At 52.8% G+C, this 23,616-nt stretch overlaps 1 protein-coding gene across 1 annotated transcript in view; it reads left to right on the top strand.

Annotated features, from left to right (window-relative positions):
- The window catches only part of BCL2 (BCL2 apoptosis regulator), a 194,388-nt gene extending 170,973 nt beyond the window's left edge, over window positions 1–23,415 (top strand). The window contains exon 2 of the mRNA XM_068993960.1: window positions 23,281–23,415. Coding sequence (XP_068850061.1) covers window positions 23,281–23,415 — 135 coding nt within the window. The remainder of the gene's footprint in view (window positions 1–23,280) is intronic.
- The last annotated feature ends 201 nt before the right edge of the window (window positions 23,416–23,616 follow it).

The raw sequence follows: 23,616 nt of genomic DNA, 5'->3' as shown, positions 1-23,616 counted from the left end.
CGTCTCCTCCTAGCTGTGTGCGAGCCCGGCCTTGGGGATTCACCAGCGGGCCCATTTCACTCTGTTTTCCAGCTCATTTATCCAAGGGCTCAAGGCACCACCGAAAACCTTCCTATCACAGAGAGCCAGTGTTTGAGGGGCATTTGGTTTCAACTTGCTTGTGTTTGAACACTCATATTTATAATCATGCTAATCTCTGAGGCACTCAGAACACATTAATAGCTTTATCTAAGGCTGCCAAGGAAATGAGCATGTATCCACAGGACTGGGAAGGAGGAGAACTTGGGTTGGGCCTCCAGAAATGGAACAGGCTGTGACGTCCATTTCAACGATCCTTTCCAGGAGCTTTTTGTTTGGAAAGCCACACGGCTAGGAGTTGCTCGTGGACATGGATCCCCTCCTCCACTCTCACTCGGGGCTCCTGCACTGAGGCCCCCGGGCCTGGATGGCCTGCAGACCCCGGCCCTTCCTCAGTGAGCCCGCTCAAGGGCCACGTGGCCTTGACACGCCTACCCCAGGGCCACCTTCTCATGCACCCCCTCCTGCCTTCCTGAACACTTGTCTGCAACCGGCGGGGAGGCACAGCGCTTTTCCCCCAAGTCCACCTCAGAGCTGAGGTCCTCCTGGCCTCCGAGCTGAGGCCCGGGAAATCCTGTAGGACAGACGGTCAGGCGCTTAGGATGGCAGGGGAGTGAGCCACAAGGGGAAGCGGCTTAGGGTCAGGACAGACACTGTCAGGGCGGGGAAGGGAATTTTGCGGGGAAGTCTGAACAGATTCATTTGACCCATCTACTAGGCTAATTTATAGAAAATGCACAAGAAGGGGGAAAATTCCCTTTGAGCAATGAGCGAGGTGAAAGAGAAGCAGGGGGTGTCCCTCATCTCATTACCGAAGAGGAAACCGAGATGACTTCTTGAGTCGTTTATTGAAAAACACCATGAGGGCTCAGTGTAGGCAGGTTGAAAAGAGGCCCATTTGCCTTCTCAGTGGAGACGTGGCTTAAGACTTTTTGAAGAATATTGCCTGTTCAATTAGAAGAATATGACAAGAGTCACCCAGTGGAGGTTGGAGAATTCATCTCCATTCTCGAAACCTGGGTAATGCCTTCCTAGGCAGCAAATTTTATGTCGCATTCCAGCATTCCTAGAACATTTACTGCCGGAAGTTTCAACAAAACGTGCTTACTAAGCTTCAGGGTTTTTAGGAATCCCATCTGGGTCTACTTGTTTATCCCTACGTGGAGACTGTTGGTGTATCCGCCTAAAACACCTCACTGGAAGCCTGGTTCTAGAGTCTGTGCCCAGCTGGGGGGTCCAGGAAAGGCTCAGTGGTGCAGCTTCATAGCCTGGGAAGACTGTGCCCTGAGACAAGCTAGGTGCGCGCAAAGACAGATGCTAAGAGAAGGTGAAAGGGCGGCACATTGAGACACAAGGGAAGGACCAAAAGAGTAGAGGTGCAGAGCGCTAAAAGAAGAAACAGGAATTCCCTGGTGGCCCAGTGGTTAGGTGCTGTCGCTGCTCTGGGCCCAGACTCGACCCCTGGTCAGAGAACTAATATCCTGCGAGTCACGTGGTACTGCCAAAAAAATAATAAAAAATTAAAAAAAAATCATTATAATGGGCAGTGGACAGAAAAGTGACGTCTCTGTTTTTCTCTGAGCCTACTAGACCCACCACTACTGCTAACAGATGAGGGCAGAGAGCTTTCTGTGGAATCCACTCTTGAAAAGGAGAGAACCCTTAGGAATCTTTCTACCAGACCTCCGTGTCTTCCATTTTCAGGCTGACTCCAGCCAAGTGGAGAAAACTCACATCTGGACAAAGGAAATGTATCTCCTCAAATCTAAAAGCCTTATGTCAAGAGAATCCTTACTATAGAGAAAGCTATGGAGCCAAACACTGAATTTGATTCCAACCAAAAACTAGATAAAAGGTTAGAAATCAATCTTATTCACGCCATCTCCTTCCTTCCTCACTGCTAACCCTCGGCCAGGCCCCTCTAATAATAACAGTGTTATTTTTCATGCCCGAAAGGAAAATCAGAGATTCCATCAAGAAAAAGGCTTTTAAAGGAAGCCTGTGATATTGCAATATTATTTGGACTCTCCCTGTAAATAATGAATGATTCCAGTTTCTCTTAGTATGGGTTGAGGGTGGCAGAATTAAATCTCGCTGGGTTAGAAATAAGTCAAAGTCCCCTAATGTCAGCCAACGTTTATGATAGACGTGAGCTCGATTTTTTTTCTCATAATTGTTAAATGACGTCGCTTTTTCAAAGAGACAGAGCTGTTATAAATAAGCAAATCACAGCTGTATTCAGCTTATGACATCCTGGTTCTGTGCAAGCCCGTTAGCTGGCAGTCGTAGAACTCCGATCAGGGTGGCCGTGTGAGAGAGTGGAAGGGTGAGATGCTTTATGTCAGAATTCTGGGTCTGAGTCCTGGTTCCGCCATCAGGCGACCGTATGTCTTTGGAAAAGTAACCTCTTCGTGATCGTCAGTCTGGTAGAGGTGACGAGAGTCACGACTTACCTGTGCGTCATTTGGAGGATCAAACCCAGCTGACGAACATGGAGGAATTCTATCAGCGGCAGGGTGCCCCACGAATATTCGTTTTCCTTAAGAACACCTTATTTGTGATTATTTTCTATTTTTGGCTGTGCTGGTCTTGGCTGCCGTGCGCAAGTGTTCCCTGACTGCTGACTGGGGGCTACTCTCCAGTTGCCTGCGGGCTTCTCGTGGTGGTGGCCGTGCTTGCAGCTGAGCTCGAGCTCCAGGGTGCCGGGGCCTCAGTTTCTCCGAGGCATGTGGGGTCTCCCCAGACCAGGGATTGAACCCGTTCCCCCTGCAGAGGCAGGTGGATTCTTAACCACCACGGGAGCACCAGGGAAGCCCACGTTTTCACTTTTAACAGGGATTTTATATTAATGGGAAAGAGCCATGGTTTCATCCGCAATATACATTCGCTCTTAATAACTTGTTAAATGCCCTCCTGCATTCCAGCCAGCAAGCCATAGACAGAGACCAGGGGATTCCATTGTCACTTCCCAGCATCACATCGCAGTGATGGGAGCTTTATTCCTTATCCAACATCACATGGTAATTTTTGGCCTTTAAAAATAAAGAGAAAAAAGCCCAAGACCCAGAAAGATTAAGAATTAAGTTAATTTTTAAAGTAACAAATCTTTCTGTATATTCTTGTCTCCTTCATATGGTGCCGGTAGTTTTTAAAATTAGATTTTCCTCTGGGCGTTTCATACTAAAAATGATGAAGTTCCTTGCCCCTTGTAATTGCATTTCTTTTGATTTTCTTTTATTATGACTTGCATATCACTGACACTTTCCCCCTGGAATGTTAAAAGTATACATCATCCAGCTAAGAGGAAAAAATACTGTCTTCATAAAAATGGAAAAGAGAAAGTAGAGGCTCCTCTCGGTTCCAAACAAGGCAAAGTTCTTGCTCTTCGCACGTGCCAAGGCTGATGTCATGGAACCAAACCAGTTTTGAGTTATCTGCAATGAAAAAAAAAAAGCAGTTCAACAGTCTTCTGGATTGAAAAACAAATTTTCCACAGCATGATAACCCGAAAATGACTGAATGCATTCTCTCTGTAATTTCTGGGGCAACCTTGAGTTCACTGGTGGCTCAGCAGTAAAGAACCTCCCTGCCAACTCAAGAGACACAGGTTCAATCCCTGGGTCAGGAAGATCCCCTGGAGGAGGAAATGGCAACCCATTCCAGTGTTCTTGCCTAAAAAATCCCATGGACACTGGAGCCTACAGTCCAAAGGTCACAAAGAATCCTACACAATCGAGCACAAGGGACATGCATGCATGTGCGTGCACGCACACACACACACAGACACACACACGTACCACATCCATCTGTTATCTGAGGAATGGATGAAAAAACCCATAAGATCCCTTTGGTTGATGTACTAACATATCATTGAAAGTTACCACTAGTGAGTGTTATTTATGGGTGATAAGCAGGATATTATGGCAACTAGATGGGGAAACAGTGGAAACAGTGTCAGACTTTATTTTTCTGGGCTCCAAAATCACTGCAGATGGTGATTGCAGCCATGAAATTAAAAGACGCTTACTCCTTGGAAGGAAAGTTATGACCAACCTAGATAGCATATTAAACAGCAGAGACATTACTTTGCCAACAAAGGTCCGTCTAGTCAAGGCTGTGGTTTTTCCAGTGGTCATGTATGGATGTGAGAGTTGGACTATAAAGAAAGCTGAGCACCAAAGAATTGATGCTTTTGAACTGTGGTGTTGGAAAAGACTCTTGAGAGTCCCTTGGACTGCAAGGAGATCCAACCAGTCCATCCTAAAGGAGATCCGTCCTGGGTGTTCATTGGAAGGACTCAAGCTGAGGCTGAAACTCCAATACTTTGGCCACCTCATGCAAAGAGTTGACTCATCTGAAAAGATCCTGATGCTGGGAAAGATTGAGGGCAGGAGGAGAAGGGGATGACAGAGGATGAGATGGTTGGATGGCATCACCGACTCGATGGACATGGGTTTGGGTGGACTCTGGGAGTTGGTGATGGACAGGGAGGCCTGGCGTGCTACAGTCCATGGGGTCACAAAGAGTGGGACATAACTGAGTGACTGAGCTGAGCTGAACTGAACTGAAGCAGGATATATCCAGAGAAGGCATCTCTCAGTTTTTTAGAAAATCATCTTTGAGTTATTGAAATTCTGTTTTCATTCCATGTGAAGTGTGGTCCTACATCACTTTTGCATGGACTTTGACGCAGGAGCGGATAGTGGGGACTCTAGGAGCCCTGCCCACGAGTCTCCCTTCTAGCTCCTTGGAGGCTGGTTGGTGTTGAGTTGCTCAGTCGTGTCTGACTCTTTTGCGACCCCATTGACTGTAGCCGCCAGCCTCCTCTGTCCTTGGGATTTCCCAGGCAAGGAGTGGGTTGCCATTTCCTTCTCCAGGGGATCTTCCCAACCCAGGGATCAAACCTGGGTCTCCTGCATTGGCGGGCAGGTTCTTTACTGCTGAGCGCCAGGGAAGCCAGTGCCTTGAAGGTTTGAGTGCTTCTTGCTGCTGCTGCCTAGAGTAGCAGGCATGCTCCTAGCTTCTCTATCAGGCCCGTGGCTTCCAGTTTCCTCCCTCAGATCAGCTCTAGGATTCAGGCATCCACTGTACCCAAAATAGACAGAATGGCAAGTCTGGACCTTTCCATGAGAACCGAGAAGGCCCTGGTGGGCCTGCCTCCCAGTCTCCCAATTATGCAGCCTTCTTTATGCCTGCTTTTGGTGCACAAACACTGAAAATGGGGTCTCAGAATCTTCAAGTTATGAACTTTAGGGCCGGAAAGGGCCTTCAGAGGACAGGAGGGACCTTTCTCCTCCTGCCACAAGGAAGGCCCTTGAAACCTGGAGCGGAGTCTCCCTTGACGGCAAGGAGAGGATCTGGGCCTGGGGTAGCTGACGCTCGGACCCCATAGCTTGCCCACTGTGTGGGTTGTCATGGGAACAAGGAAGGTACAATGGGCTTCTCATCGAAACCACACATCTGCTCAGGCTCCTGCCTCCGAGAGGGTGTGTTCCCTCGTTCAACATTAGAACTGGGGAATTTCTTACTCTCTCATCAAAGGTCTTGTAGACTTGATGGCAGTCAAATCCTGCATGTTTTTAATTAATATGAATTTTTCATGTTTTGGTTGCGCTGGGTCTTCTGTGAGTGGGCTTCTCTAGTTGCAGCGAGCAGGGGGCTGCACTCCAGAGGTGGTGCGTGAGCGCCTCATTGCGGCAGCTTCTCTCGTTTGAGCGCTGAGGCTCCAGAGGGCTGGGCTGCAGCGGTGTTGGTGCATGGGCTCACTCACTTTCTGGCTCGTGGAATCTTCCTGGAGCAGGGACCGAACTTGTGTCCCCTGCACTGGCAGGCGCACTCCTAACCCCTGGAAAACCAGGGACATCCTGAATTGATACGACTGATGTGAAATACGGTGCTCACTTCAGATGCACAGCGGTGATTCACTGTGTGTATATATTGCAAGATGAGCACCACGGTGTCGTAGTAACTGCATCCATCACCAAGTTATAAGTACAAGATCAACTCTTTTAACAACTTTCAAACATACTGTATGAAAGTTGCTAAAAGGAATTACTTATTTTATATCTAGAAGTTTATATAAAAGGTCTTATAGACATGATGGCAGTGAAATTATAATCTTTAACATTTAAAATGACCCTTAATAAAATGACCTTTCCCTGCTGATGTACCAAGAAGTAAAACTTACTTATTTGAATCTGCAATTCATCAACTGAGAGCTTATGACTGGTGGTCAGATAGCCTTCAAAAACTCTCCAGGTGTGAGTCGAATAACCTTAATTTTTTTTTTTTTTCAATTTTGGGAGTTGAGTAGGTGAGGATTACCTCAGAAGACATTTAAATGACGTTTCAGGTTCAAATTGAAATGGAAAGCACATAAAATTGTAAGGCCTAAGAATTTCAAGAATTTGGCAGAGGTGAAAACTCACAAAGAAAGCACACAATTAGACGTTTTCGTTCTGCCCGTTTATCCGGCACAAATCCCTCTCCAGTTGGCCCATCACTCCCCTGCTGGCATTTAACCCCACAAGGGTTAACAGAGGATTCTGGAGCCAGCGGCTGGCTCAGACTCCAGCCAGGATCTCAGGCCCGGCATCCTCTCCAGGTACCGTGGCCAGAGGGCCACACGGACGCCTCACGTGACCCTGCCCCGTCTCCTGTGAGCTTCAGGTCCGTTCGTGCCCACGAGCTGCGTCACTGAGCCAGGAGGAGGGCTGGGAGGTCCTCACCAGTCCTTCCCGTGGCCACCAAGACAGCACTGGTCCCACAGAGCCCACATGCAGCCCTCCCTACATCCAAGAGGGTGGGCATCGGTCTCTCTCGGGAAACTCAGGCAGGCGGGTGGGGGGGCTCGGAGGACCGGCTTGGAACCTGCACTGAGGTTCCCCTCCCCTGCCCAGTGCCCCGCCGGCAGGATGCCAGGTCTCGTGTGCTGGGGGCGGCGGAGAGCGGGCTTGGCTGAGAATCACCATGCACACGAGCCTCTGTGCCCCGCTTGTCTGTCTCAGGCTGCCCTGGTGGCTCAGGTGGTAAAGAACCTGCCTGCAATGCAAGAGACTCGGGTTCCACCCCTGGGTCGGGAAGATCCCCTGGAGAAGGGAATGGCCACCCACTCCAGCATTCTGGCTTAAAGAATCCCATGGACAGAGGAGCCCAGCAGGCTACAGTCCCCGGGGTCACAAAGAGTCGGACACGACCGAGCAACTGACACCGCCTGCATGTGTACATCTTTGGTTTGCGTAGAGGCCTTGTCCTGAATATGCTGTCTCTCAGGGGCCACTCCTGAATCGTTTAAAAATGAGAAAAGCACTTCAAAGTTCGGCCTGACCGCGACAATCACCAGCTCGCCCTGCAAACATCTAGCTTGCCAGACACGAACGGAACATGGCAGGATGAAGAGCGCAGCGAGCAGATGCGTTTTGTGGAAAGCTCCATGGGCAGCTTCCTAGGAACGGAAAGGGCTCTGGCTTTGTTCAGCCGTGGAAACACTTCCAAGTGGAAGTCAGCGGAGAGGACAGCCCGCGGTCAGGAGACAGGTGGCTGAGGCCTGCGTGGGGAGTGGGCTCCCAGGCGGGGTCTGCACCCGTGGCTGGGCCTCCCGGCCCCCCGCGCTGCCCGTGACGGGGAGGCAGGGACACGGTCGCTGTGCTTCAGCGGAGCCCATGAGCCGAGCCTGCACAACCGTCGAAATCCTCCCCCCACGGGGGAGGCGCTGGAGTCTCTCGTGCTAGTGTGCTGAACAGGCCTCAAGCTGGACTGGTTTTTGAGACACAGGGAAACTGCTTCACGTTCCAGAAGTCTTGGTGAAACAACCCTGCCAGGAGGTGGAAGGAGTTTCTCCTTCTGGGCTCACATCTCTATCCACATGCCATTTTTATTTTTTTAATTTATATATAGTCCATGGGATCGCAGAGTTGGACATGACTGAGCGAGCAGCACTGTCACTCCCTTTCATCGCTGACTTACGGTGGTTCTGGTGCACAGCAAGGCGATTCAGTTACACATACATTACTTCTGAAATTATTTTCCATGATAGGCATTACAAGACATTGACTATAGTTCCCTGTGCTCTATAGTAAACCTTTGTTGCTTGTTGCACATCTGTTTTTCTTTTTATTAGAAACCTAGCATTCTATGCATACTAAGCCAAACAAGTGGAATCAAAATGTCAAAAATTTTTTAGTTAGGCAAAAATTCGTAAGTTTTCTAAAATATATTCTGCACATCTTTTTTGAATGCTCTTGAGGAGGCGCGTGCAGGAGCGGCCACCACGGCCAAACCACAGACAGGGATTCCAGGAGGCCACCTGTGTTCCGGGGGATCCAGGCTGCAGCGCCGCTGGCGGGGGCTCCAGGCCTGTGCGTGCTCCCTGCTCACGGCGCTGCTTCTGCTGGAGCACCCAGCCTGCGCGCACAGGCTCACCCACCGTGGCATGGCCCCGGCCCCGCCTGAGTCTTGTGCCCTGAAATCCAGCACCTCCTTTCTCCCCTTATGCAAAGTCCTGCAGGCCTGGCACCATACCTCGGAGTTGAACAGTTCAGACTGCAGCTGTGTGACCTTGGGCAGGTTGTATAACCTCTCTGACCCCAGTCTTTTCTGTCAGTCGCTCAGTTGTGTCCAACTCCTTGCGACCCCGTGGACTGTATCCTGCCAGGCTCCTCTGTCCATGGGATTGTCCAGGCGAGAATACTGGGGTGGGCTGCCATTTCCTCCTCCAGGGGGTCTTCCTGACCCAGGGATTGACCCTGTGTCTCTTGTGTCTCCTGCATTGGCAGGTGGATTTTTTTCACCACCGCACCACCTGGGAAGCCCCCATACTACACTTGATCTTAGCCAGAGGCCATAATATGTAACGTCGTTTCTGAGTCACCTCATTGGGTTGGAGCAACAGTTTTGTCTACTCATCCCAGAAGTCGACTTTAAATAAATGCTGGGATGAGTGGTTTGACTGGGGTTGGGTTGCTTGCTTCAGATGCATCCAAAGAAGAAATCAAAGCCAGAGGAATGAGGGCTGGTCTCACGAAAAAGCCCCATGCAGCGCCTGCAAAAGCTGTCCAAAGTTTGTACCATTTTTATTGTAGGAAGCCTGTTACACGTGGATCCAAGATCCATGCTCTTGGCCAAGAGGTTCCCTCGGTGAAAATAACAGTTTGTTAGAACCAAAGTCCTAGCTGAAAGCTTCACCACTCCAAACTTGAACTTATCCATGTGACCTTAGGGGTAAAGGAAGTTTCCAGCAGATACTTGCATCTCTGAGCCGTTATACTGGGAGAGCATTTGCTGAGTCCTTGATCTGAAGCTCGGCATTGGGTGCGAGAGTCCCTTGGACAGCAAGGAGATAGTCCATCCTAAAGGAAATCAGCCCTGAATGAATACTCATTGGAAGGACTGATGCTGAAGCTCCAATACTTTGACCACCTGATGCAAAGAGCTGACTCATTGGAAAAGACCCTGATTCTGGGAAAGATTGAGGGCAGAAGGAGAAGAGGGTGGCAGAGGAGGAGATGGTTGGATGGCATCACTGATTCAATGGACATTGACTTAAGCAAACTCTGGGAGATGGGGGGGGACAGGGAAACTCGGCGTGCTACAGTGCATGGGTTGCAAAGAGTCGGACACGACTTGGTGACTGAAACGGCAGTTGGGTGGAGGAATGCACTGTCACAGGGAAGCCACGGCCCCCTGAGTCTCTGTGAGTGCAGAGTGCAGGGCTGGGTGTGGAGCAGGCAACAGCTGTGAGCTTGCATCCTGGAGCTCAGCTCCAGCGGTGCTGCCCCCAGGGGTCAGGGCAGGAGGAGCTGTGAGCCAGGGCCTCTGGACGGGGCACCTGCGCTGACCTGCCGGGGCCACGTGAGAGTCCCCGGCCGGCTACTCGCTGCGAAGGAGATGGTGGAGGAGGCCCGAGTGTGGGTCAGAGCCCCCCTTGGGTCCAGCCGGCCACGCCCGAGCCCCTCTGCAGGCGGGCCCCCAGGCTCCACTCGGCCAGCCCCGCACGCGGCTGAGCTTGCGTCAGGAGGGCCGGCGGCCTGAGAAGTGCAGCTCCCCGGGCCCGCTGCCCCCCAGCGGGGCCCGCCGCCCCCCATCCGGGCCACTGCCCCCCAGTGGGCCTGCTGCTAGCCACACCGACGGCCTGGCTCAGGGCGCACCTGTCCTCTCGTCCTCTCCTGCCTTGCTGGCGTCCACAGCCGGCTCGCTTCATGGCAAGGGGCCCTTGTGAGGGGTCAGCGGTCCCCCGGAGGCTGAGCTGACGGAAGGTTTTCAGCCCCTCCACCCACTCGAAGCCCATCCAGGATGCCCCCTCTCCCCGGGAGCCGTCTGTCTCTGTCTGTCTGTGTCTCTGTGTATGTGCATGGCTTCGGGGTGGCTCAGACGGTAAAGAATCCGCCCTGCAATGCAGGAGACCCGGGTTGGATTCCTGGGTTGGGAAGATCCTCTGAAGAAGGGATAAGCTACCCACTCCAGTGTTCTTGGGCTTCCCCTGTGGCTCAGCTGGTGAAGAATCTGCCAGCAATGTGGGAGACTTGGGTTCAATCCCTGGGTCGGGAAGATCCCCTGGAGAAGGAAATTGAAGCTCACTCCAGTGTTCTGGCCTGGAGAACCCCATCTGTGTCTCTCTCTCCATCCCCTTTCTCTGTTTCTCTCCCTTCTCAGCCTCTTCCCATCTCTCTCTCTGTGTCTCTCTCTCCGTCCCCTCTCTCTGTGTTTCCTCAGCCTCCTTCCCTGTCTCTCTCTGTGTCTCTCTCTCCGCCCCTTCTTTCTGTTTCTCTCCCTTCTCAGCCCCTTTCCCTCTCTCTCTGTCTCTGTCTCTCTCTCCATCCCCCCTTTCTCTGTTTCTCTCCCTTCTCAGCCTCTTTCCCTGTCTCTCTCCCTTCTCAGCCCCTTTCCCTCTCTCTCTGTCTCTCCATCCCCTCTTTCCCTGTCTCTCTCCCTTCTCAGCCTCTTTCCCTGTCTCTCTCTGTGTCTCTCCGTCCCCTCTTTCTGTGTTTCCTCAGCCTCTCTCCCTGTCTCTCTCTCTGTCTCTCTCCTCTCTGTGGCTTCTCAGGAGTCTCACGTCTGTCTCCCTTTCTCTCTGTTTCTGCCTCGCTGTCCCTGTGACTCTCTGCGTCTCTTTCTCCCCTTCTCTGTATGTATCAGTCTCCCTCTGTGTCCCTGCCGTCTGCCTCTGTCTGTCTGTCTGTCTCTCTGTCCTCTGATTGTCCCTCCTCTGTCTCTCCCTGTGAGTGCCCCTCTCACTCTGTGCATATTTAAGGCCCATGTCGTTCTGGCGGCACAGCACACGCCGTCAGAAGGCCTTCCCAGGGGCATCTATCTCGACGAGCAGCCGCGCCGGCAAAGCTGCACCGAGTGAAGGAACCCGCGTCCAGGACCCGAGCGCGGCCGGTGCCCGGGTCTGCGCGTCAGAGGCCGAGGCCGTGGCCGCGTGCTCCTTATGAGGAGAGGTCTGCTCTCCTCCCTGGACGTGGGAGGACTGTCTGTGCGGGAGGAAGAGGCCTGTCCGAGAGCCGGGCAGTGCGCCTCGAGATGCATCTGTTTCCATTCATGTTGAGGCTTTCCAGGTGAACTGGACTAAATCATACACTGCAAAGCGAAGGCCGACCTTCCCGTGGCACGCCCACATGGAGCCCGCTGAGCAGGGCGCCACCGCGCCCGCGGCCCTCCCGAGCGCTCAGCCCTTGCGGAAGGCGGTGGGTCCGTGGCGCGCAGACCGTCCCACGTGACTCACGGCGCAGCTGGCACAGGGTACGGCCTATTGTGTCCCGGGGTGCTTCCCTGCAGGATGCGAGCGTCCTGGGAGGTAAAGCAGGGCTGTTAATAGCGACTCGCTTGCCGCGGACTGAGGACCCAGGATCGGGGCGTCGAGGCGGGGGCGGGGTGCGCCCCCCTCGCGGTGGGGGCGGCAGTCGGGGTCCTGAGCCTGTCGTGGAGGGAAAGCCCGGGCCCGGCGTGGTGCGGAGCTTCCAGAAGAGATGCCGTGCTGGTTTCTCAGCCAGTCCTGAAAGCAGGTGTCAGCGCAGGTCCAGCCGGAGGCTGGCGGGCCGCCGAGGACGGCGCCCCTTCCTGCTCCGCCACTGGACACACGCCCTCCAGGTCCGAGGTCGCTTTCAGCAAGTTCCTGTTAGGAATGCGCTTCTCCGCTCTCTCCCCACACCACCCTCAGTCAACACCTGCTGACTTAAACCAGCGGAGAGTCAGGCCTGCGGCCCGCAACTCGGGTCTGGGAAATCAGGGCCCCGCGCACCCCCGCCCCGGCTGGTGTCCCGATGACAGCACTCAGGCCGCGCTGCGGGGCTCGGCGAGCATCCGCCCAGTTCCCATCTCTAGCCTATGAATTCGCTCCGGGGCGGCAGGGAGGGCCCTGGGTTCCTCGGCTGGCCGGACCCCGCGTTCACGGGCCACGTGGCTGGCGCAGCCCAGAGGGGGCTCTCCGGGGCGGGGGCGAGTCTCCCTGCTGCCGGCCGCACAGAGTGAAGGCCACGCTCACATCCGGGCAGGCCTGGACCCTGGCAAGGGGGCCACCCGTGAGCAAGGGTTCCAGAATAAGCAGCTCCTTCTGTCCAGTTCCGAGCGGCATAAAACTAGTTTAGTGCCCTTCTTCACGTCGTGTAAAAAATACGAATTTAAATAATAATTGACAAACCTTAAAATTCAATTCTAAGTGATTGACTTTTAAAAAATGTTTATTTCCGGCGGTGCTGGGTCTCGGCCGCTGCCTGCGGGCTGCTCTCCAGCTGCGGCGCCGGCCGCTCGCTGCTGCGGCTCCTCCTGCTGCGCAGCGCGCGCTCTAGGCCGCCCGGCTCGGTATTGAGACGCGGCAGTTGCGGTGCACGGGCTTAGCTGTCCAGTGGCACGTGGGATCTCCCCCAACCAGGGGTCACACCAATGTCCCCTCTATTGCAAAGCACTGGACCAGTGGGAAGCCACTGGACCATGAGGGAAGCGTGACTGCTTGGTTTTAGTATTTCTAATGTCGTGAGACCCATCACTGTTCTCTAATTCTAGAACTGTTTATCACTCTGGCAAAAAAAAAAAAAAAGCCTGTGCCCGTAAGCAGTCACTGTCCACTCGTCTCTCCTCAACCCCAATCCACTCCTGTCCCGTCGGATTTGTCTAATTTGGACATGTCATAGAAATGAAAGTGAAGTCGCTCAGTCGGCTCCGACTTTGCAACCACATGGACTGTAACCCACCAGGCTCCTCCGTCCACGGGATTTTCTAGGCAGGAGTTGCGGGTGGGTTGCCATTTCCTCCTCCAGGAGATCTTCCCAACCCAGGGATCGAGCCCGGGTCTCCCCACCGCAGGCAGACTTTACCATCTGAGCCACCAGGGAAGCCCATGGTGGCACGCGATGTGTGGCCTTCATGCCTGACGTCTTTCATCCAGCGTGCTGTTTTCAAGGTGCATCCACGTTGTGGCTCGTATCAACGCTTCATCCCTTTCTATGGCGGCATAATATTCCATGGTGTGGATGGTACCCTGCTGCTGCTGCTAAGTCGCTTCAGTCGTGTCCGACTCTGTGCGACCCACAGACGGCAGCCCACCAGGCTTTCCCGTCCCTGGGATTCTCCAGGCGAGAACACTGGAGTGGGTTGCCATTTCCTTCTCCGGATGGTACCCTACTGCTTATCTATTAGCTGATAGACATTTGGGTCACTTCCACTTTGGGCTATGATAAATCACACTGATGTGAATATGTGTGTTCACGTTTCTGTGTGAACATATATTTTCAGTTACCTTGGGTGTGCATCTAGGAGCAGAATTGCCGGGTCGTGGGGTAACCGCTCACCTCTCCGAGCAAGCCCCACCCTCTTCCACAGAGGCTGCGCGCTCTGCTTTTCCCATGAGTGATGGGTGCAGTCTCTGCTTTCTCTCCTTCCTTGTCGGCGCTGGTTATTGTCCGCTTCTGAGGTGAAAGCCATGCTGGTCGGGATGAAGTGATATCTCACTGTGGTTTCCATTTGCATTTCCCTAAATGACGGATGCATGTCTAGACCATTTGGAGATCTGCTTCTGTGAAATATCTATTCAAATCTCTGCCCCTTCTTTAATTGGGCTATCCGTCTTTTTATTGCTGAGTTGTAATAATTACACTATTTTTTGCTTGATGTGCTTTCATTCCAACAAAATTCCATCGTAATGGGCTGTTTCCCCCTAACAGTGAAAATAACATAAGCCCAGAGCAAGAAAGGACCAAGTGCCAGAAAATGCACGGCTCTCTCGCCAAAAGAAGGTAGTGGGATGAGGAAGGTCAGGAAGAGAAATGAAGTCACTTTGTTTTAAAGCCAAAACCCTGCAAGGCAGTTTCCTGCGGCCTCTGGGCCTAAAGGGTCCTGGGGGAGCCACCCTTTGAAGGAGGACAGCAGCCGCGGTCTCCTTCCTCAAACCCCAGAGCCCGAAGGGCAAACGCCTGTGTTGTTTACTCGCTCGGTTGTGCCCGACTCTGCGACCCCATGGACTGCAGCCCGCCAAGCTCCTCTGTCTGTGGGATTTCCCAGGCAAGAACACTGGAGTGGGTTGCCATTTCCTTCTCCAGGGGAACTTCCTGACCCAGGGATGGAACCTGCATCTCCTACATTGGCAGAAGATTCTTTTTAATATTGAGGCACCTGGGAAGCCCCAAAATGCATCCACACACACTGCTTTTTTGCATGCATTTATAGAACTCTCCTGCTCACCAAAGCTGCTGTGAACACGTGAGAATATCAAGGAGCCATTCTTACAATGCAGGCCTGTGTCTTGTTTAACTTTAAGACTCCTCAGCACCTTATAAAAAATGTCTGGTTCCCAAATGAATCGGCAAGTCAAAGATGAGATTTCAGAGTCTTCTACAGATACGGCTTTAGCCTCACGCTGGTTTATCATCTGAACCTGATGAACCAAATAGTACAACTATTTAACATGTTTTTAAAGCACATTTCGCTATAGATGCATTGCTTGGCCCATTTCCACAGACACCTTTCGAATCTCTGGACTGTTCTCACTTCCTAAGCCCACAGGTGGCCAGGTCCCCACTCCTGCAATGTTCACACAGCTGGCGCAGCCTGGAATTCCTCACTGCACTCCTCTCCAGACTGCAGCGACTACCCAGCCCCAGAGCAGAGAGACTAGCAGAACCTCTGAGGTCCCACCAGGCCGGCAGCCTCTGGTTCCGGCCTCCAGCACGTGGACAGGGCCCGCTGCCTTTGAGCTGGCCCCGTGGCTGAGGGGTCCCCAGAGCAATAGACGCCTTTGCAAATGAGGTTCAAACTCTGCCCCGCTCTAGAAGGGAAGGAACCCTTGGGGTACTCATTTTCCTGCCCTCCCTCCAGCTCCTCCGGGACCCTGCCTGATTTGCATCCTCAGCTCAGTTTGCATCACAAAATACACCCAATCTTCCTTGGACCCGAGGCGGGTGGGCCAGTCCTGTGTGGGCTTCTCATCTCCTGCCATCGTTCTGGTTTCTGGTTACACCCGGATGACACTCGGATCAGGTTTCATTTTTATGTCCTCGGCCTGTGACGCAACGAGCCCCTCCCCCTGGGCCCAGAGTGCCTCCAAGGTGGAGCCCCCTTTACTGCCGGGCTGGGGGCCCCCGAGGACCTCGGTGAAGGGTCCCGCGGCCTCTCACGCTCACAGGCCCCCATCTGCAGGCCAGGCAGCTGTGTGTCCTTCGGTTATATGCTCCAGTCATCAAGGTTTTTTCTGTTTCCTTTTCCCCCAAGCCCGGAATCAATACTTCAGGAGTAAAGGGGCGGTGGCGGGGGGGGGGGAGGAAGCGCCCAGGGGACTGGACTTAGCCACCGCCCACCACGGTTCTCTGCTCCAGACGGAACCTTCCAGACTCATTCAGCACAAAGTGGCTGCAGAGGAAATCCTGCCGGGCCAATGATAAGGCGGGAAGTAGAGTCACTTCCTCACCAGCTGCTGCGCTCAGGTAGACACAGCCCTGGCTCCCTCGCATGTGCTGCGCAGGCCGCCTTGCCCAGCGGCCTGGCTGCCGCTCCCCCTTTGATCTCAGCCCTAGTGGGCGTCCGGGCATTGCTGCCTCCCGGCTTCAGGCAGAGCCCTGCTCTCTGCTGTGCAGGTGTCTCCCTCCCTGCCTGGCTTCCTCCTTTTTCCCAGCATTCCTGCTCGCCTGGGGCCTGGACGTCAGCTGCCTCTGGGTACTGGGGAAACCGCGGGTCTTGTTTATTGGGAACAAGGCTCATCCCCCTTGCTTCTGCGGTGGTGCTAGTGGTGAAGCACACCCACCTGCCAGAGCAGGAGACGTGGGTCCGATCCTCCGTCAGGAAGATCCCCTGGAGGAGGTAACGGCAACCCACTCCGGGATCCTTGCCTGGAGAAAACCCCATGGACAGAGGAGCCTGCAGTCCACGGGGTCGAAAGAGAGTCAGACGTGACTGAGCAAGTGAGTGTGGACACACACACTCATACCTCTTAGCAGATTCCAAGACAAGGGGCCACCAGCCGTCTTGCTGTTCCCATGAAGGTCTAGGGTGGCTCTGGCGCCTCGGATCACCTGCCCGTCCTGTACAGGGGGCACCAGCGCTGCCTCTGTCGCCGTGCGCAGAACTGCTGCTTTGTTACCTCCTCCACTCGGCATCCTCAGTCTTCACAGGACGGGGATCTCCCTGACAGAGGGACAGATGGTCCAGCGGGCTTGGAAAATGCCCCACAGCTTGTGCCTCCCTTGGAGACTCCAGGGCGTTCAGGTGGGACACTATTCAAAACTGCTGAATGGCACAGTGCCACCACCAATGTGGCACCAGCACCGACCAGTCAGATCCAGCGCTGACCATTCTGAATGAGCTGAACTTGAGTTCTTCACTGGAGACACTAGAAGCTGCTGCAGCAAAAAAAAAAAAGGCGTCCGATTTTGTTCCAGTGCAAATTTATTTGTCCTTTCTATATGCTCCTTTTGAAAAACATCATCGATTAAAATGTGTTTGGAAAGCCTGGTCTACGGCAAGGTGTACTTCAGTTCCACAAGCATATGCTGAGTGCCTGACATGTGGCAGAAACATGCTCCAGGGATCCAGGGATAAATAAAGCATGGTCCCTGCGCCTCCAGGTGCTCATAGCTGAATGAGGGGGAGACAGACAGGTAAACAGATGACCTTCAGAGAATACAGTGAGCAGGGACTGGCTGAGGATTATTTAGCTCAGCCCAGGGACTTGGAGAAAGTTGCCTGCAGAACACGATTGCACCGAATACCTGCGGGAACTGGATGAACTTATCGAGTGACGAGAGCTGAGCAGGAAGCTGGGTGGGGAGAGCACGGGGAGCCTGCGTGTTAATGGTCTGGATCGAAGCACGGGAGTGACAGACGGGATTCTGAACGGATCCCTGTGGCTGCAGCAGGCAGAGAAGATTGAAGGGTAGGGCACTAGGCTAACGGCAGAGAAGTTAGGTGGGAAATCCTAGCACTGGTCCTGGGGAGAGAAGGTAATGAGGCTAGAGAAAACAGCGAGCGGGTCAGATCAGCGGCTCATACCCTGCCCTGTGGAATTCATCTTGCCCTTACCACCTCAGAGCTCTCAAGCTACAGGAGATGTCGCATCTGGATCTCTTTCCCCAGTGGCTTTCTCTGACCCCTTTGCCTGTGCACATGACCAGCCAGAAGTGCTGGACTACGGACGCCTCCATAGGAGCAACCCTCAGCCAGCAAGTGGGAGGAGTCGGTGCATAAACACCCCAGCTCCCCAGCCACAGGGTGGAATGACGGAAGGTGCGTGCTCTGCACTGGCCCTCAGGTGGTCACGTGGGAGGCGGTCCCCGTGGAGATAAAATGATAAAGCCTCGGGTAACAGAAAATACCGGAGGCGTCTGATGGCAGCGTTAGCCTTCCTCTTAGCGCCATCTGATTTTCTCCTTGCTTCTGCTCGATGCAGAGCAGAAACGGCGGCAGGCCTCCATCTAGCTGAGTTTCACACGCACGTGGAAGCACACGAGTCCATTCTCTAGGCCAGGATCTACTCAAGGGCAGGACGGCTTCCCCACTGAGGCTCTTCCATGATCACATAAGGCATCCACAGTCAGCTCAAAGACTGGAACGTGCCTGAGTTTCCCATCTGTTTATAGCTGACCAAGGTCACCGTTCCATTTCCCTGTGAGTGCTAAGAGCCAGCGGGAGCCTGGACTGGCAGAGGCTGCTGCGCTGTTTCACTCAGTGTTATGCTGGGGACATCTTCCCTTGCCAATAAATACAGGGCACAATTTTTAGTGACTGAGCCATATTCCAGTGGGCTTCCCTGGCGGGTCAGTGGTGGAGAACCCACCTGCCAACACAGGAGGTGCGGGTTCGATCCCTGGATCAGGAGGATCCCCTGGAGAAGGGAATGGCAGCCCACTCCAGTGTTCTTGCCTGGGCAATCCCACGACAGGGGAACCCGGCGGGCTACAGTCCACGGCGTCACAAAGGGTCAGACACGACTGAGCGACTAAACGATAACATACTCACTATCATATTTTCAGATATTTTTGTTTTAAAGTTTTATTAATTGTTTTCAAGATAATTAGAAGTAGAATCACTAACACATGAACAGTACTTTTAAAGCTTCTGTTGCGCATTTCCAAACATGAACGGCCTCTCCGCTTACCTGCTCCTGAGAGCCCCTGAGCTGTGTGAGGGTATCTGGGCTCCCGCCCCCACCCCCACACCATCCTTTTCAGTGGAACTCGGTGGTCTTCTTCAGTTCTTGCCATTCTGATTCATTGGTTTTTAAATCTCATTTTATTCGGAACCAGGTTTAAATAAAACTTTTTGAAGGACCTGAAGGGGAAAGGAAAATCTTGGAGAGTGGGCTGCCTTGAGGGAGGTATGGAGAGTGGGCTGCCTTGAGGGAGGTGTGGCGGGGACAGGGGCGGGAGGGATGGGGCCGAGTGGTCCCAGGGCAGGGAGAGGACACTCTGACCCCCTCCCCCCACCTTCGCTGACTTGAGCTGTCTGTTCCTACCTGGTCCGTCCACACCTCCCTGGCCAACTCCCAGCCCTGCAGCCAGGGCCTGGGCTTGGGGCATTAGCTGCCCTGCTCCTCTGAGGTCGGCGCTGCTGGAACTCAGACTCCAGCCATCTGTGGCCTCTGAATGTGAAGTCTGTGGGGAAGCTGTCTGCAAAAGGGCCTCCAGAGCTGGGGCGCTGCCTGCCTCCCCTCTGAAGTTGGGGGCTAACAGAAGGAGAAGGGGCCCTCCCCTGGAGACCTGCCGTGCCCATCCCTGAGGTCGGGCAGAGCCCTGGCCAGTCCCAACACAACCAGGTGCTGCGTGCACCCTGAACATATAGGCGGGGGCTTTGTCCAAATCATGTGACGACGGCCCGGGCTTTCTTCTTCCCTCTCTGTTGCTTCTCATACATAGAATGAGCATGTGTTTATTTAAAACAGCTTTCAGACTTAAACAAATAATGACAGACTGTTCAAACAGACTTCGGAAATCACCCTGATCAGGATGTTTGAAAAAGCAAGAAGACTCCCCGGTGAAAATAGCTTTTGGAGCTTCACTCCTGAAACCACAGGCTCTGCTCTGCACTTTAGAATCATAGATGGGCAGATTATGGGGTAGATTCCATCTCAGGGGCGAGGGGGGTGCCGCGCATTAAATGATGCCTCTCAGCCCTACAGCCTGATTTAATAATCTACGAGGAAGTAGAGCTGGGCGTGTGTTATCGCTTCCAATTTTCCACCAGAACACATCATGTGTGTATGTTTGAATTCACGATTTCTTTAGAAATCATCAACTATCTTGAGAACCAAGAGCTGACACCTTAGAGGGAGCTGGTTGCTTGTTTCTGGAAATTGGCAGGCTCAGCAGACCGCCTGGAGGCCAGGGCAGTTTGAGGAGGATCACAGCAGGTGAGCAAGAGGACAGACCAGAGAGCCGGGTGATGTTTCCTCTAGTTCACGCTCGGGGCCACGTTTACAAATGGCCCGAGTCACCTACGTTTATCTTCACAACAACCAGTTTTATGGGTGAGATAAATGAAGCTCAGCCTCGGGTAATTTGTTCAAGGTCACAGGCAATAAAATGCCAAAGCTAGGATTCCACACAGACCTCCTCCCTTGCGCTCAGGGCTCATTCCCAGGTCCCTCCGTGCCCGTGCTTTGGGTTAAGAGATGCTATGTTAGCTCATCCCACTTCAGAAATGATTTCTTTCTTTGTAATGCACATCAGAAATGGGCCGTGAAGCACAGTTATTTATACAAGCGGCTGAGGCTGGGCGGGGAGGTCTTCCAGCCCCAGGGCTGGGGTGCTGGGAGAGGCGTCTCGTCTGCCCGGGGGTCGAGCACCGTCTCCCTGCCTCCCCTGTCTCCCGAGGGGGCGCCTGGTCTGGAAGGGTCAGGTGGCTGAGGCCTTAGTCTCTTCCATATCCCGCCACAGACGACTCCATTGATAACTAAAGGGACTCAGGGCCCAGCCGCCGACCCTCACGACACGGAGCTGAAGTGCCTACCGCCCAGTGCGCTCTTCCGAGGAGTCCGGGTGCCTTTGGCTGGTGTATGGGGGTTCCAGCCTTCCCATCGTTAGAGAAAACAGCACGGAGGGAGGGCTGTTAGACGTCTGCTGCTGTGTCTGTGTTGTCCGGGGGTGCACTCTGCAAGAGGCAAGTTTCTCTATATTGGTCCTGACTCCTTCCTGCCCCGTTTACCCCCCGACGTGTAGGGAAGGTCGGTGTCCTGACGAACAGCCGTGATTGTCAGCTCAGCTCTGGGCCAAGGGCGCTAAGCACATGTGCCATTTATGTCTATTGCCTTGCTTTGCTAAGACTCAAACTCAGAAAACTGTTTAACAATAGATTAAGGAAGAAGAAAACCCTTGCGCCCTCTCCTGGTAGAAGTTAATCCAGTACCTCTGAAGGGAGAGGTCACCCACGTGCAGGGGAGCAGTTACTTGTCCAGGCTAGCTAACTCATCTGGCGCTAATTTGACCAGAGCTATGGACACACTAGATCGACCATCTGGGTCTTCTGAGGGCTGTGATTGTGGAGTTTCTTCTGGACCTTTCTTCACAAGGCTTCTCGGTCTCAGCACCTCTGGCACTTGGGGGGGGATGATTCTCATGCTGGGGCCGTCCTGTCCCGCGCGGGGCAGTGGAGAGCACCTCTGGTCTCTGCCATCGGATGCCAGCAGCACCGCCCCCCCCCAGACCACGACCACCAAAGACGTGTCATGGTGGGGGGGCAGGACCACCCCCAGTGAGACGCACCGCCCTAAACCCTTGTCTGCCTTTGTGGGGTTCTGTCTGTTTAGTTCTTGTTTTCATGTTTTTCTGGCTGCGCAGCCTGTGGTATCTTAAGTTCCACAGCCAGGGACTGAACCCATATTCTCGGCAGTCAAAGTGCAGAGTCTTAACCACTGGACTGCCAGGGAATTCCCTCTTGTCTGCTTTTTGTAAAAGGTGCCAAGGTCACTGGGGCAGTGAGAGAGTGAGGATAGCTCAGCACAAACCCTTCAGGACTGTGGGAAGCAATTTTGATCAACTGAGTTCAACTCTGGGAATTTGTCTCAAAACAAAAAACAAAAACAAAACCTAAATCCAAATGCATAGATAAGAATTTACAAATCGCTGGTCTATAACGCAGGGAGCACAGCCTGGCACTCTTTGATGACCTAGAGGGGTGGGATGGGGGAGGAGAGAGGGGCTCCAGAGGGAGGGAATATTTGAGCAGTTGTATGTTGTTTAGCAGAAATCAGTACTACGTTGTAAAGCAATTATCCTCCAATTAAAAATAATTTAATTAAAAAGTAAAAAGACTTGGTTAAAGTACAGCACAGATACAGGTCTATAAATATACGCGGTGGAAAGGTATGCAGTCGTGAGAAATAACTGTGTGCACATTTATACTTAATAACACAGGAAGTTCCCCTTAATGATGCCTTAAATGTTCACCTTCGAGATTACTGCCAAGATTTCCAGAGGTGGTTGTATGTAAAAGGAATAATTTCAAACAGGCAGAGTATCTGGGTAATGTATTAGGCCAAATACAGAATTCAAACCAATGTTTGATGTTAGAAAACCTTAATCATTAATTGAACAAACATTTCTCAAACACCTACATGTACTAAGACCACGCACAGCACTGGGGAGACAAAAATAACACCTGATACCTCTACTGAATACTCGCCCCAGACAGACAAAAGCATGGTTAGCATCATCAGCCGCTCCTCACACAGTGACGCTGGACCTCTGTATGCGCCGTCTCCCTTAGTGAAACTGTGTGCTAATTCCAGGTTTGGGGGCCTAACTGGAACTATGTCTTGTTTTCCCCTTCATACCTGATTAATCCACCAAGGGATAAACACTCCACTCACTGCTTTACATATTCAGACGTGCATGCATCCACGCTCAGCTGCTTCAGGCCAGCCCGACTCTCTGTGCCCCAAACGACTGCAGCCCGCCAGGCTCCTCTGTCCATGGGGTTTTCCAGGCAAGAATGCTGGAGTGGGCTGCCACACCCTCCCCCAGGGCATCTTCCTGGCCTGAGGACTGATCTGTGTCTCCAGCATATCCTCTACCACCTGGGTCAGCTGGGAAGCCCATATATTCAGACAGAGTTGTCCAGATGCTCACTGGGTCCAAACACAGAATCTAATCTTCCCCAGCAAATCTGAGAAATGAGCATTCAATGGTCTCGGCTCTTTTCTTACAGCACAAGAACAAAGTAAAGGACCCTTTAAGACGGGTGTGAAGAATAAAGAAGATAATGCATGTCAGGGGTTCGCTACAAGTGCCTGGCCTATAGCAAGCATTCAGTAAAGGAGTAGTTGGGGTTTCTTTTGCAATTATTTTTACGAATGTCCATGCTCGCTAAAGCTGCAAAGCCTCCAGTATTTCTACTGCTTCTGCCCTTTCATTTCTCCCGTTAGCACTTACTGCTCTCTAATACACTCTACGATGCATCTAAGTTTTGTTCACTGTCTGTCCCATTTCACTGGATCAGAAACGTTTGAGCTTTTGGTCTGTTTCACTCATGGCTGAGTCTCTGCTGTGCCTGGTGTGTGTGTAAGGTCTCAATAAGTATGTCCTGAATGAAACTGAAAAGAGTGGGTCTGAAATCATTTTCCCCAAAGCACATTTGACCTTTGCCCTCACCCTTCTGAAGGTGCAAGGCACTTCAGATGCCTCTCCCCCGGTCGGCTGGCACTGCGCTGGCACTTTTTTTGTTATAGTAACGGGAAACATTTAATACTCTAACACTCTTTTCCTCCCGCCCTCTCCCCCGCTGCAGGACGCCTTTGTGGAGCTGTACGGCCCTAGCATGCGGCCCCTGTTTGATTTCTCCTGGCTGTCTCTGAAGGCACTGCTCAGTCTGGCCCTGGTGGGCGCTTGCATCACCCTGGGTGCCTATCTGGGCCATAAGTGAAGTCCACAGGCCTGCCGCCAACAAATATGCAAAAGGTTCGTGAAAGCAGTAGAAATAATCCGCATTGTCACTGCTGCACCACTGAAGGGAAGCTGTAGTCTCTTAAAAGGAAAAAAAAAACAACCAACCAACCACCACCACCAACAACACAAACAGCTTTCAGGCTCAACGTTGAATCAGCTACTTACTGCCAAAGGAAAA

Source organism: Capricornis sumatraensis, chromosome 21 (genome assembly GCF_032405125.1).
Source record: "Capricornis sumatraensis isolate serow.1 chromosome 21, serow.2, whole genome shotgun sequence".
Lineage (NCBI taxonomy): Eukaryota > Metazoa > Chordata > Mammalia > Artiodactyla > Bovidae > Capricornis > Capricornis sumatraensis.
This window is presented reverse-complemented; position numbering and strand designations above follow the sequence as displayed.